Source organism: Limulus polyphemus, unplaced genomic scaffold (assembly GCF_000517525.1).
Source record: "Limulus polyphemus unplaced genomic scaffold, Limulus_polyphemus-2.1.2 Scaffold2958, whole genome shotgun sequence".
Classification (NCBI taxonomy): Eukaryota; Metazoa; Arthropoda; class Merostomata; order Xiphosura; family Limulidae; genus Limulus; species Limulus polyphemus.
Genome location: NW_013668568.1, coordinates 77,548 through 93,754, shown reverse-complemented (window position 1 = coordinate 93,754; position 16,207 = coordinate 77,548). Strand labels below are relative to the sequence as shown.

Below are 16,207 nucleotides of genomic sequence, written 5' to 3'. Positions count from 1 at the left end.
CTTTAAACTCATAACAGTATACATCTATTTGTAATTAAATTTTATTGTTTTATTGCCATTTTGATTGCCCTTTGAACCATGTATAACTATTATTTGTGCCTTATAAGTTGTAAATCCATGACTCAGGACTGGATTTAAAAGGTCATGGTACCCATGTCCCCCATTGGTGGCAAGGGCAGTTGGACTGCAAATATATACAAATCTTTGTGATAGGATTCCACCAGCACCCACGGAATGATGGATTTCGAACAATCGAAAGCAACACCAAAGTGGACAATCTTTCTGATCAGCCTGAAGAAGTCCAAAAGGCAACATCCCAGGCTTGGATTGATGGGATCTTATATGCCATACCAAACCCAAAGTCCAGAACTCATCCAGTCTGGATTTACAAAAAAGTCACTTTCACTACCCAACCAAGTGGGCAAGGAGAATTCCACTTACCCATGGAATTAAAGAGAGGGCATGGAACACTGTTCCACCAAGGGCCTAAGATGGGACCTCGTTGCATTCAGATTTACGAGGAGATAGTGGACTCCCTGCATGAACAACCTAAGACCTGACAGTGTTTATAGATGGTACAGACTACTGTCAAAATGCTTCAAAAAAAATTTAAACTGTAAAACATAATTCCTAGTGCTAGAGCTTTGTAGAGAAAAAGTGATTATATTGCTTACATACAGTGCTTATATACAGTACCTACATAGAGGGCGTATGAGGGCCGGTGTAAAGTTTTGCAAATTAGATATTGCCAAGGGAAATCAAGTGAAGTATAAAGACTGGAGCAAGAGAACATGATGTTTAGATGGCAAAGATGAAGATCAAGAAATAGCTATAAGTGTCAGCATAGGTATATATGTTTTGGAACATTTTTATTATATTATGATTATTATTATACATTTTACCTAATCTAACCTAAAGAGATCCCTATCTTTACATTTTAGCTATTTTTATAATAACAAATAAAGAATAAGCATGAAAAACAAGAAATAAAGTACTTACCGAGTCTTCTTTATTCTTGATGTTGATGACACTTAACCCTCCTGTTTTTGTACTAATGGTAGTAATGCACTAAATAATTTTTATTTAGTTAAATAATGCACCAAAGAACATAGAATAATAACATGCAAAAAATAGAAAATTACCCCTATCACAATTTTTCTGGCTTTCTAACTATGCAACAAGAACAGTTACAAAATCATCCAAGCTAGTCGTTATCTTTCCCATGAGAATGAAGCTTGTATTATCAGTGAAATTGACAATTCTCCATTCGAAAATAATGTTATACAACAACGTTATATAATATGTCATTTGATAAATGAAAACTTTGGCTTTCTACTGGTTTTAGATAATATATAGAATTAAATGTAAGAGAAAACTATTAATAAATCCTGAGGATGTGACAAGAGGGGTCTGATTTTCTATTTGATGGCACTGTAACCAAACAAAATTGAAGGCTATAAATATTATGGTTTGTCTGAGCAAAGACGATTTTATATTGAGTAATTTATGTTAAGTTTCATACTTATTGGAGGGGTGGTGAATAAAATAGAGAAGAGGGGATGCCTAGAGAAAATATGTCACAATTCTCACACAAGAAGAAATTTCGGATTTTTTTAAATATTGACTTATAAAATTAAGAACTTAAAAGTTATATGCTATTAAAATATGGATTATTAGCTAAGATTTTATGCTATACTAATTGGTATTACAAAACAAAAAGTAGATTAATAGGATGCCTGTGGCGATAGGGTTAATCATAGCACAAGTATAATTTATAAAAGTTACATAAAACTAATGATATGCTTAATTTCATAAATAAAAAATGTCTCAGCAGAGGTTTCACTTAATAGTTTTTCATACTTACAGTACTTCTTGTTTCTCTAATACTTTGTTACAAATATTTACAACACTGAACTAACTAGTTGACTCAATAATCAATCTACCACTGTAACAGACTTACTAATCAATCAATAATTTCCTCTAGTCTCACCTAACTTGTGATATATACATTTTAAATCATTTCCTAGACTTTCAAGAAGTCAGCCATTATGTGATGTTAAATTTCCCTTTAGGCAAAAAAAATATGTCTAAATTAGAGGGGCACTAGGTAGGGAACATACCTCTGCCACACAGCTTTGATCATATTTGGCTCTCAAAAAAATACGAAAATGTGTCCGTATGTCTGTCATTATCAATGAACATGGACCATTTTTGGCAGGACAATGAGGAATAATATGATCACCAAGTTTCATCAAAATCCAATAATTTTTGACTCAGTTACATAACCTCCATCTGGCAGAGTTAATTAAAAAACTTTAACCTACAACAACAAAAGGAAGAGTGCAAATAAAGTATATTTTAATGAAAAGAGAACTCTAAATATAAATAAAAATTCACAAACTAATTAACTTCAGCAACACAAATGTTTGAACTTGGTCCTGTATTTTATATGCCTTAGCTAACAGCAATCATATTGTTTGGGCACCAAGTGTTCCTATATTGAAGAGAAGACATTTTAAATAATAATAATAAATTAAGAGTTTAAACAATGAATCTTCTGAAAGGAAGGTTTGCACAAGTAGTAGCAACACTTACATGATGTTTTATAAAGTTAGCTTGCTGGGCAGCAATCTGATTACGTAAACTGTGGATCCGCTGCTTGGTTTGAGTCATGTGCACATTTAACTGCGGAGGTAAAGGTCCTCCTTTACCAAACTGCTGAGAACCATGCAGCTGCTGAATCTCATACAGAAGTTTGATCTCTTGTAACAGTTGATAGAGAAGCTGCAATGTCTGAGGGGCCAATGGCTGGTTAAGGATCTGAAATTGATAACATGAAATTTCACAAAAGTCAAAGGATCTGTTGTAATAAATGATTGAGAAGCTGAGGGTCCAATGGCTGGTTAAGGATCTAAAATTGATAACATGAAATTTCACAAAAGTCAAAGGATCTGTTGTAATAAATGATTGAGAAGCTGAGGGTCCAATGGCTGGTAAAGGATCTAAAATTGATAACATGAAATTTCACAAAAGTCAACGATCTGTTGCAATAAATGATTGAGAAGCTGAGGGTCCAATGGCTGGTAAAGGATCTGAAATTAATAAAATGAATTCTCACTATGACTGATACAGTAATCATGCCAGTTTCAGAACACATATCTTCATAATACTTTGAAAAATGATTTAATATTTTAAACTGGCGTTCTTACTTAATTTGTTAACTACTTCAGATAGATTCTGATATGTCCAACATAACACACACCCATTAATTTCTTCTACATAAATATTTCCCAACAATCTAAGTTTGCAATAACAATATATTACTGATGTATTTTAACAATACTTATCCAAAATTTAAATACAGTTGCCCCTCCCAAATCTAGCAACCTTGGGATCTAAGCCTTGTCGGATCATTGGGTTTGCCAGATTTCGGGTGGTCATATTATAGTCATACCTGAATGAAAACAATTTTAAGAAAACTGCATTCTATACTGCATTTTATTGTACATAGTACTATACAGTGTATTCTACATCAAGAGAAAGGTAATATGCATGGGAAATAATAAATACAGTATTTATTACTATTTCTTCTTTAGTTGCAGACCAATTTGTTGAGTTTCTTTAACAATTCAACCTTTTTCACAATAGTTAATGACTTGTGTTTATGTTTTAAACCACCACAATCCTCTGGGCCACTTGCTTTTCTTTTAGGCAGCATATCTAAGGGCAAAACCAGGATTCTTATACTGATAAACTGTATAAACATGAGAGCTCCTGATGTACACAAATGGAGATGCCACCAGCCAGCTGGGCATATAAATTGGTGGGAAAGCTCCAACACATCGCTTGGGTGAGCAGCCAACCCGTGAACTAAATTTGCCAATTCTCAGGTAGTTTATCAGATAAGGGATTGCCAGATATGAAAGATTCAACCATACAAATCATTTTTTATTATAGATTAAATTTACTGTAGAAATTACTTAATCCAGAAACACCAGCTAATATATAATCATATCCATGTGAAGTTATTATAACTGAAGAAATAGTGTTCATTCCTAGAAGAAATGAACCAGAAAAAAGAAAACATTTGTAGGCAACTGTTTCATGTTTACAAAAAGTAACTGACAGTCCATGAATTTCCTAGTATTATTTTAATTGGTCAATGCAGCACATGAAGCTATGTCAGAGAAGTCATACAAATCCTTTCCTCAACTACTTAACTTGATAAGACATGTGACCTTACTTAAAAAAAAACATAATTAAACTTAAAGCAATAAAAATGTATGAATATTTTACTTATAAATTTACAAGCATGACAAACACACAAAAGTTGGTTCACAGCATATTACTAGAGATGCAGATAATAAGTTTGTTATTGGTTCAGGAATATGGATATTAAAAAATTAAGATCAGAAACATGGCACTTGTGAATATTAAAAACTCGGTTACAATAACATTTAAAAATACATTTTGTCAATACTTATATATGATCTGCTACTTACATTATCACAAAGGAATGGCTAACACTTAAATAAGTGTCATTCATCAAACAATGTTGCATTATGCATGGCATTTTTCTTACAATAACTTCCCAAGTTTTGTTTATATATTCTGTACAGTTAAGCAATACACAGTAGAGCTTCTACATATCATCTAGTGCTTGTCCTCCAAAGACTACTCACACTTATTGAAACCATGGCCTGCTAATGCCTTTAACGGAAGCACCATCAAGCCTCATGTATTGATGGATAACAAACCAAGGAAAATAGTCGTCATCAGGCGTATTTCCCTGAACACCACATACTAGGAAATTTATGAAGAACTTCAAGGATTTTAAAATCACCAACTTTACCAGAATAAAGTCTATACACACCAACAAACTTACACCACTAGTGTACCTTACACTGACAAACACAATGCAAACTTCTCAACTTCTACAAGATGGCATCATCCTATGGTTTCATCTTATCAAAGTTGAACAGCCTAACCACTCAAGCCCTTCAATCCTCCAGTGTTTCAATTGCAAGCACTTAGGGATCACTTGCAACAGACCTGCACTGCCAAGGCTCGTTGCATCAGTGAACATCTGCCTGAAGGACAGATTTGACACAACTGTAGGGGCCAACATGCCACTTGTTACCATGGATGCCCAAAGTTTCAACTAGTCATCAAGTTGAAAATATAGACACTGTTTTTAATGGACATATCTACAATGCCAGTCAACCAGAATTTCTCACCTTTGCCACAGAGACCACAATTTAACAGCTGTGCATCAGAATAACCTTGCCTACTCCAACTACCGAGACAACCAGCCTCACCACTAAGATCATATGCAAAGTGTAAGGCCTAGCATAAGTTTACTCAACAATTATCTGGAAGACGTAATAGTGAAAAACAAAACATCAAAATTAAATGATTACCTGGGGATTAAGGTGTCCTGCTTGAACTGCTACTTGTATCTGTTGAACGAGAACTTTCAAATGAGCTGCTGATGGTTGGTTCATTCTTCCACTAAGTGCATTCAAAGTCCCATGTTTCTGCAGACACAACATAATACAGATTAGAGCACTTTCTATGGAGTACTTTAATAACTGAATGTGAAGAGCATAATGAGTATGTCATATTATGTTGTTTGGAGTTCTGAGAAACAACCAATAAAATCTGCACCTATGCTGCAAGTACCTTTACTTCCCTAAAACATAATGAAACAACCTTCAAAGTATGATCCTTCACAACCGAAACCTGTAATAACTTTATTTTCACACCGACTTAAAGACCTCTGAAAGGAGAATGCAATAATTTTAAGTGACTGATTTCAGTTTCTGCAACATGGTACTATGAAAACCTGATACAGTAAGAATTATTCGCCAGTGAGCATACCTGCTGGAGGTGAACAATTTCAGTCTAGCATATTGTTTTTAAATATGTCCAACCTTGACAATGTGTCCGTCAGTAGAGATGCTGAATAAAAGTTTGTAACAAAAATAAAAATTAGATCCAGCTGCCAAGGAAATGCCAGTTGTGACAAATAAACTATTAATTTTCTTGCTAAAACCAATATGGCAATTTTCACTCTACTTTATCCTAACATTAAGTTAAAATGTGCTCCTTTTAGAGATGGACAGACCAAAAAAAAGAAAAAGCATTCTCTTTAGAAACCTACCACTTTTCAAGAAGGAACTTTCATACTTTATCATCTTGAGTGGTTGTCTCAAGGATAAAAAATTAAGAAACTAGAGGAGCACTCAGTACAGTGCATACCTATGCCACATAGAATTAATAATAATTGGCTCTCAAAAAACATGAAAATGTGTCTGCATGTCTGTCATTATCAACAGATATGGACCATTTTTGGCAGTTTCATCAAAATCCAATAATTTTTGACTGAGTTAGAGAGCAAAAATAGTGTGAAAAATCGATCCCCACGTTAACAGAAAGTTTTTTTTTTTATGACCTTGACCATCCAAAAACTAATTACTTCTAAATTAGGTCATAGTCCAAATGTATACCAACTTTCGTCCAAATCCATTCAGCCATTTTTGAGAAATCTTGCTGACAAACACACACACAGGGGTGAAAACATAATCTCAGTCACCTTTGGTGGTGGAGGTAATTAAAATTTTATTAACTATCATTATTTTTAATGAAGATCACTTTAAAACACACATAGATTTTTTGTAATGCTTTAGATACAATTTCTAACATTCAACTAACAAAGTGAGGGTTAACCATATAATTTTCTCTCAGTTAACTATTCCAAAAAAGGCAAGTCTTTCAAATTAATACCTCACATGTTTTGCTTATTTACTTGTAATATAATTATTTGTATCTGAATGGATGCTACAATGGCTCCTGTACCACATGTCGCACCAAATCATAAAACAAAATAATATATCATATGTTACAAAATTAAAGCAAGTTTTGTGTGACACATATAACATTCAATCAAAAAAAACATTTTGTGCCAAGTTCAAAAATATACATTTCTTTGTAGTTATAATACTTCCTAATGCCTACAAAATAATAACATGAAATAAAAGTTATTAAGCCTGATAAAAAATGAAATGTTTCAGTTGACCCTTTACCTGAAATATCGATATTAGGCTTAATCCAAACTCTCAACCCACCATTATCACACATGATGCGTTCCTGAGCTTTTTCTTTATAAACACACATTTAATAATTGTAAGTACACTACAGCAAAAATTAAATAACAGCCACTTTTAGAAATGGTATACAACATAAAATATTATAAAGGTTATGAAATATTGTAAATAAAATTAAACAGAACTTAAATACTTTTGTTTTCAAATTCAACTCTTAAGTAAAACATAAAATGAGAGGTGAAACATAAAGTTGCATTTCCAATATACAAAGCTTTACAAGGATCTTTCAAAATGTGCCAAGATATAGCTTACAATGACTTCCATCTAACTACAATTGAATACATTGTTTAGTAACATCTATCTACAATAGAATACATTGTTGAGTAACATCTATCTACAATAGAATACATTGATGAGTAATTTCTATCTACAACAGAATACATTGTTGAGTAATTTCTATCTACAACAGAATACATTGTTTAGTAACATCTATCTACAATACAATACATATATTATTCAGACTTCAACCTACAAAAGAATATATGTGTTCGGTCGAGTTGACTGACCACATGACCTCTTTGTACTCGTTTAAAGTCTTTATAGTTTTGATACTACTAACTTTGGCAGTCACAAAATTTGGCAGTCTTTCACTTAACATTATAAGTCTTTCACATACAAAAAATCATATTTTTAGTGAAATATTTTTAATAATCTAAAAAAAAAGATTTATCCACAAATATATTGAGTTTTTTTCCGCGTGCATAGTGATCTTCATGTTAAGTTTAAAAATACTTTTCTTCCTCTCAAAAATCTCAAATTTCATTTGCATAATTTCCTAAATACTAAAACTTTATATTTTATCTGTTATTTTCTCTACCCTAACTTTATACAAGTTTGGTCAAATTGACCGGCCTCATAAAGCCCACCCCCAAAAAAAACAATTGAAATAAATCTAAATTACCCTTTTTTCTTTCTAGAATGACTTCAAATTGTGACATGCTATACTAATTGATATAACAAAAACAAAAAGTAGTTTAATTTAATTTTGAAGGTAAGTCACTAAAACCTCATGACATGCGCAATAAAGAATGCTCGTGCACAGAGGGTTAATGACTTCTAACTATCTATGGTTTTTATCTAGAGAAGAATATATTATTCAATCAAAGAGAAACAGATCAGGTATTCTTGTTTAGAAATGTACAGAACTAAAAACAGAATATTTTTTACTTGTACAGAGTTTATTATTAAATTTTGGCAAAAAAAGCAGTGTAAAATAATACACTTTGTTATAAGTATCATTCTTATACTAAAATTACTTGCTTGTTGAGTGTTGAAAATAAATCTCTTTTATGAGTTCATGCAAACAAACATGAGCATCCCAAATGTTAAATAATTAAATCTTTAAAAGTAAACTCTGTATCTTAACCTGATGTTTGAAAGTTTGAATCCCACCAAACACAGGAGGGACATGGATCCCTTCATAATCCTGTATGGCTCCACACATTGAATCAGCCAAGGGATCGTTCAAGCTTACGTCATCCACAATAGTTTGCATTTTATGATAACCACCTACAACATCCATCAGATTTTTATCTTTGTTTGCAAGTGTGTGAAGTTCTCCTAAAAATATACAAAAATCAATCAAAATACAAACACTACCAAAACATGAAATACAAGTGAGTTCTTATAACAGCATGTCAACACTTACAGGAAAACACACAGATGTACGTACAGACACACAACATAGGAATGTCCCTTATTTTCACTCTTTTAGTTTAAAGCTAACACATTAGAAAAATGTGTTACACATCATGTGTTAAATTAGAATAGCAGTTATTAAAAGCTACCATCTATACCAATATTTTGTAAATTAAAGCAATTCACAGTATCACTGTTAAGAGAAATCAATTAACGAAAGGTTTGTACTTACCAAGTGCCTCTTCTAAACTCATATTATTGTTTCGCAAAGCATTTTCTACATCTTCTTTCTGAAAAATATACTTTCCAGTCATCTCTGAATGCATATTATAATAAAAATAATACACTTATAATTAAAGAACTAATGATTCAAAATATGAAATAACAGTGTGTGTGTATTACAAATGTTCAATGAGTTGAATGACATTAAAATATCTTTATAAACTAATAGCTTTATGGATGGATAACCATGTCCAAAAAGAACACATCAAAATATGTTTTGTAACAAAATTAATAATTTCTAGATTCCTACATTCAAGTATGTACAAAACAAAATATTCTACCCACGTATATATATATATATATATAGAAGATACTCTTCATGTAATTATGCATATATTCAGTGTACCAGCTATTTTGAAACCACCACTCAGATTTGAAACCCATGGTTAGCCTTAGCAAGTTCTACCAGTCTACGTGTCATGTTTGTTTTAGAGATGTTCCTTAATCCTGTAACTACAAACACCATTTTTAAATTTCTTCCTGCGTATGGTACTGCATTACTTCAAAATTAAATTCAAAGACTTTACTATAAATGCATTTTAATAAAATTATTATTATAAAGCTTGTTATAATTCAAAGTTATATATTATCTAAGTTTTTATTCCTTTATTGCAAATGAAACATTCAAAACAACAAGTAAAACTCCAGTTTTTTGCTGTCACATAATCAGCTCACAGCTACAATTTTTCAGTTGGTATAGAAGAAACTGTGTCTGCAATGTATAAGATTCCTTCAGATGGCCAAAGTACACATACGTATTTTACATTATTGTCTCCATTAATTTTGAAGAATTTCTCCCCCTTTAGTTTAAGGTTATTTTGAAGTTGATGGCATACTTATAACCAATAGAAAGAGCAGATTTTGCTCTTCAAGGTTGTTAGAATAATGATAATGTATAAGTTCATTTTTTAAATGGGATGAAATGAAGCCAAGTCCATTGTTCTCTCAAGGTGTCTGAAGTGCTTGGTAATTTTTTCTCGCCCTATACGTCCTAGTTTGATAGTTAAATTGAATTTAGGTTTTACTTATATATTTTAAAATGCAAATTTGGAAAGGTTTAATGATTTGTATAAGTTTAATTTGTTGTCACCTGGATTGCGAAAGCGTATAAATACAGCAACTCTGCATGGAGTCTGCCAAACTAAATTACAAAGCCCAGTGGGAATCAGTTGATGTATCATCATAAATAGTAAAAGACAAAGAATTTGAAAGAAAAATTAAAAACAGATTATAAGTGAAAAGATACAGACATGTGATTATGCATAAGAGACCAAGAAGAACATTCTAGAGAATTTCTATGAAGAGTTGAAAGGTATGTACATATTTCTATTTGTAAATATTAAACATTTCATTGCAATGTATGTTGATGATAATAGAAAGAGTTAGTGATATATTAGAGAAAATGGAAAATAAAATATGAACATTTACTTTTAAAAACTTTTGATATTCATTTATGAGGTTCTAGAGATTATGCAAATGAAATGTGAAAACTGTAAGATAAAAAATAGTATTTTTATACTTCATATAAAAATCACCTTGCAGAGTATGAGTGCAAATAACTACAGTCAATAACAAATTTTATTATAAACAGTAAAAAAAATCAAAATCAAACATTCTATTTTTCCGAAACTGCATACTTTTAGGAATGTTCTTGTCGATTTTCAAACAATTCCACCCACTAGATTTATTTTTGGAATGAAATATAATGATAACAACATTAGGTCTTTAAAATTTGGGGACCATAGGGATAATTCAAATGGTTTATATTTGTAATGTGTCTGGTTTTTATGCAACTGATGTTGGTGTTGATAGGGAAAGAGGTTTATTGCCTTTACTAAGTGTTTTATTGTGAAATACTTAAATCTAAGAGATCTAATATACATATTGGCTTTACTCTTCTGTATTTAATGGTTTTTCTCTCAGATAGTACTTACCTTGTATCCCATCTCTGACAAAACGCGGTACTGCTTACTTGTACAAATGAGATCTTTACCCAATGGCTTGCTACTCTAAAAACAGAAACAGAAACTGCTTTTCACTTCTTTAATTTCATTTCTTATCAATATCAATGAAATTGTTTTTAACCAAGTCTGTATTACTTGTCTTTATCCATTATTAGATTTATCACTTGCAGTCTTTCAAAAAAGTGATCAGTAGCAAGTTCAATACCTTGGGTATCAATAGAGTTCTTGTTCAAATTACTTGTACAGATATTAAACACAACACATTCTGAAGACTCTTATAATACCTACAATAACTACATAAGTCACATAAAGAAGAGTTACAAAACAAATTATTAGCTTAGCATTATATATAAAAAAAAAGGTATAATGTACTTATTTCATAAGCTATCACAATATTTCCTTCCCTCAGAAAGTGGTAGTATCTTTACACTTTTACTTCTATGGTTTCATTTGGGTACTGGGAAAGAGACAAAATCTGCCTATTTAAGACATTTCTTAACCCTATTGCCCAAAGTATCCTTTACTTTGCATAACACAAGGTTTTAGTTTCTTACATTCAAAATTTTATTAAACTACTTTATGTTTATGTTATACCAATTAGAAGAGCATAAAATCTTAGTTAATAATTCATATTTTAATAGTACACAAGTTTTAAGTTCTTAATTCTACAAGGCAATATTTAAAAAATCCTGAATTTCAACTAGTGTAACCCACATGATACATTTTCTCTTAGCATGTCATTATACTTATTTTATCCTCCACCCCTCGAAAAAGGAAGAAATTAAACATAAAATACTCTCTATAAAATAGTTACTGCTCAGACAAACCATAATTTTTATAGCCTTCAATTTAGCTATTTACCTCTTGCCACACCCACCCGTCACATCTTCTCTTTCACAATTTGTTGATAGTTCTCTCTTACATTTTATTATATATTATCTATAACCAACAGAAAGTCAAGGATTTCATCTATCAAATGACTCATTGTATAACATTGTATTCTGGACAGTATATTGTCAATTTCACTCACAGTACAAGATTCATTCCCATGGGAAAGTTAATGACCAGCTTGGGTGAATTTGTAATGGTTCCTGTCGTACAGTTAGAAAGCTCGGAAAATTTTTAGAGGTAAGTGAATTTTTCTAATTTTTGCAAGTTAGTAGTATATATTATTTGGTGCATTATTCAATTAAATAAAAATTGTTAAGTGTATTATAATAATTACTATAAAAAATGAGGCTTAACTGTCCTTGATAATCAAAGGCAAGAAAAAAGAAGATTGTGTAAGTACTTTATTCCTTGTTTTTCATATTTATTCTTTATTTATTATTATAAAAGTAACTAAAAACTAAAAATACAGATCTTTTTAAGTTATAATGATAATATAATTAAAATGGTTCACAAGGCACACATGCGAGCAGCTTGCGGGTAACATAGTTTAATAGCGTAATGAGAGCTGCACATTCCCCGAGTGTTTTACAACTTATAATGGCACAGATAGTAGTTAGACACAGTTCAAAGGGCAATAAAACAATAAAATTTAATTATAAATAGATGTACACTGTTACGAACTTAGAGTTACTTAAGATAAACAATTGTAGTTTTATGTTACAGTTTTAAGTCATTCTAGGAAGAAAAAAGGGTAATTTAGGTTTGTTTTGATTTTTTTCAGTGGTTACAAGGTTGGTCGAATTGACCGATCATATTTTGAGATAGGGTAGAGAAAATAACCCAAACTATAAATTTTTACTGAAAAAAACACTTGAAATGCATTCAGGCGGTTTAGGGATTACACAAAGGAAATTTGAGAGTTTTGAGATGAGGGAAAGTATTTTTAATTTTAACATGAAAATTACTTTGCGCATGGACATTTGAAAACAAATACTCAATATATTAATGGAAAAATCTGTATTTCATTTTATTAAAAATACTTCACTAAAAATATGATCTTTTATATCTGAAAGACTTATAATATGAACTAAAACACTGCCAAATTTTGTGAAGATATACAAACTATATTGAAAGTTAGAAGTATTAAATCTATAAAGACTTTAATTGAGTACAAAGAGATTACATGGTCGGTCAAATTGACTAAGCCCATGTTGAGAGATTTATACATGACAATAGCTGTATTTCTAGATTTTGACTAATTTTTACAGCACAAACTTTATGTACCCAACATGAAGATTAAAGGTTAAAAAAACAAAAGTTGACATTTTCTGAAACTAAAAGTGTATTTCCGATAGATACCTCTATTCACAAAATAGCTTATCTTGATTAGTACTGCCATCTATCAGTTAGAGAACAAAAATACAGTTTTATGTACCCAACACATAAAACTATATTCTGGTTCTCTAACCTTTCATGTTGGGTAGATAAAACTGTATTCTGGTTCTCTAACCTTTCATCTTCATATTCAACATGAAGATGAAAGGTTGGAGAACCAGAATGGTTTTTTGTACCCATCATGAAAGGTTAAAGAACCAGAATATAGTTTTAAGTATTCAACATGAAGATGAAAGGTTGGAGAACGAGAATATAGTATTATGTACCTAACATGAAAATGAAAGGTTGGAGAACCAGAATGTTTTTTTTTGTACCCAACATGAAGATGAAAGGTTAGAGAACCAGAATATAGTTTTATGTATTCAACATGAAGATGAAAGGTTGGAGAACCAGAATACAGTTTTATGTATTCAACATGAAGATAAAAGGTTAGAGAACCAGAATATAGTTTTATATATTCAACATGAAGACAAAAGTTTAGAGAACCAGAATATAGTTTTATATACCTAACATGAAGATGAAAGGTTAGAGAACCAGAATAGTTTTATGTACCCAATCAGCACTTGTTTTGTCAATTACTTTAATCAGGTGACTTTACAATGAATTTTTTCCAATAGTTTCATCTATTTATATATCACTTCTGTACTTAACTGGTATTCCAAAACTGTAATGTCAATAACATTATATATATCTGCATATCACTTCTGTACTTAACTGACATTCCAAAATTGTAATATCAATAAGATTATACATATCTGCATATCACTTCTGTACTTAACTGGCATTCCAAAATTGTAATATCAATAAGATTATACATATCTGCATATCACTTCTGTACTTAACTGGCATTCCAAATCTGTAATGTCAATAATATTATGTATATCTGCAGTGTGTAAAGCAAAATAAGTTAAAACTTTGTCCATTTAGTGTTTCGTTTCAGATAGGTAATTGCTACATACTAAAAAAATGCAAATAACTATAGCAGGGTTCTCTTAAAATGGGTCAAATTCTGTACATTGCTAGATAACTTCTATATCTAGCAGAAATAAATACAAATATTTATTTTAACACTTAAATTTGTTTTAAAAATTTTGTTTCACAACCAAAAAGCACAATCTAATAAACACCAACTCATGGATATAATCTACTACTTAAATGTACTATGAACAAAATAATTCACATCTGCTAAAAATATCCAAATCTGAAAGAATGGTGAGGCTTAATATTCTCCTCATACAGTTTGGAGTTTTATAAAATTAAACAAACCCTTTTCTGAAATCCCAGTTTTTCTTCAAATTGATTATTAGTTTAGCAATCATGGTTGATTTTTCTAAACAGCATATTTGGTATTGTTTAACCACTTCATGTCAAAGTGGATATCACAGAAAAGAGAGTAATTCATTCTATCTAAAATCCAAATAATTGTTTAAAGTTTTTAAACATATTTTAATGTTTCGGTTATAACATTCTGAAAATTTTACAAAAATCTTTAATTCAGTAAAATATATCCTCACAATATAGAATTATTTATTACAGATTTTCCCTTATGTAATGATTGTTTGTAAATAGACAATACATTTAATTTTAAACCAACTATAATTCTTGATTAAAAGTCCTTGCTAACCTTCACTGAAGCCCAACCACTAGTGTTGATCTGTCCATCAAAGTTTAATGTGGAAGCAGTTTTTGGCTTTGCACCCCAATATGTTGGCCCCATGGGATGGTTGGATTCTCCCCAGTTTGGGGATCCTGGCATATTCTTAAATGCAGGGTATATATGGGTTTCATCCCAAACCCCTGGGCCTGGGGAACCTCTGTGGGGCAGGTCTGACCAATTTGGCCCATGATTCAAGGCCGACATCTTGCCCAACAATGTAGGTCCCACATCTGGTTTGTTTGATGGACTAAAGGATGGAGGCAAACGTATCATGCCTGGACCACTTGGTGGAAGGCTAGGTCTAAAACGTGGCACATTACCACCTATTATTCCTATTCCACTGGTTGGTTTAGAAGGAAGCATATCCTTCCAATTACACACTTTTCCTTGCCGCTGAGGATTACCCCACATGGAGGTACCATCATCAAAACTGGATGTCGGATGGCTGGTTACTGGATTAGAATACCCTTCCCATCCTGAAGCTTGAAAATCTTTTTTTTTTGGTGTAGCCACAGGTGACCAAGTTCTACTTGTTACTTTATTACACATTGAACCTCCAGTTTCTTGTCTGTTTCCTGGACCGCTACTTGCTACTCCTGGCTCAACTGTAAAGATCATTTGTTTTATTAATGTTTTTGGCAAAAATTACAGTTATTCTATTTTGCCCAGAAAGCCTGTCACATGTACCAAATCTGTCATGAATTGATATATTTTATTCAAATATCACTATTTCACTCATTTGTCATTTTTGTTCTTACATACAATTTTCACAAAATATATATTTTTCATTTAGAACATACCTACTCACAAAACAAACAAACAAAATAGTTTTAATTCGCTACATAATACCTCATGTCTGACAAATTCAAGCGTTTTAAAAGTTTTGAGTCAAACACTTCCTTACCTTCTAGGATATAACCTTATGTCATTCTACCAAACAGCTTGATGATGCGTCAAAAAGTCCTTACCTTCTAGGGTATAGTCATATGTCATTCTACTAAACAGCCTGACAATGGGTCAAACACTTCCTTATCTTCTAGGGTATAACCTTATGTCATTCTAACAAACAACCCGACAATGGGTCAAACACTTCCTTACCTTCTAGGATATAACCTTATGTCATTCTACCAAACAGCTTGATGATGAGTCAAAAAGTCCTTACCTTCTAGGGTATTAGTCATATGTCATTCTACTAAACAGCCTGACAATGGGTT

The 16,207-nt window shown here is 31.6% G+C and overlaps 1 protein-coding gene across 7 annotated transcripts in view; it reads right to left on the bottom strand.

Moving 5' to 3' along the window:
- LOC106468307 (protein Gawky-like) overlaps positions 1-16,207 on the bottom strand; it is a 57,159-nt gene that overhangs the window by 18,023 nt on the left and 22,929 nt on the right. For all 7 annotated transcript variants that reach the window (XR_002612614.1, XR_002612615.1, XR_002612613.1 and 4 more), the window contains exons 5-10: positions 14,961-15,598; positions 11,021-11,095; positions 9,037-9,094; positions 8,533-8,726; positions 5,421-5,537; positions 2,596-2,820 (exon numbers count right to left, since the gene is read on the bottom strand). Coding sequence is in view for 3 of the 7 variants with exons in the window: in XM_022396650.1 (XP_022252358.1) it covers positions 2,596-2,820; positions 5,421-5,537; positions 8,533-8,726; positions 9,037-9,094; positions 11,021-11,095; positions 14,961-15,598 (1,307 nt within the window). In the remaining 4 variants the exon portion in view is untranslated. The remainder of the gene's footprint in view (positions 1-2,595; positions 2,821-5,420; positions 5,538-8,532; positions 8,727-9,036; positions 9,095-11,020; positions 11,096-14,960; positions 15,599-16,207) is intronic.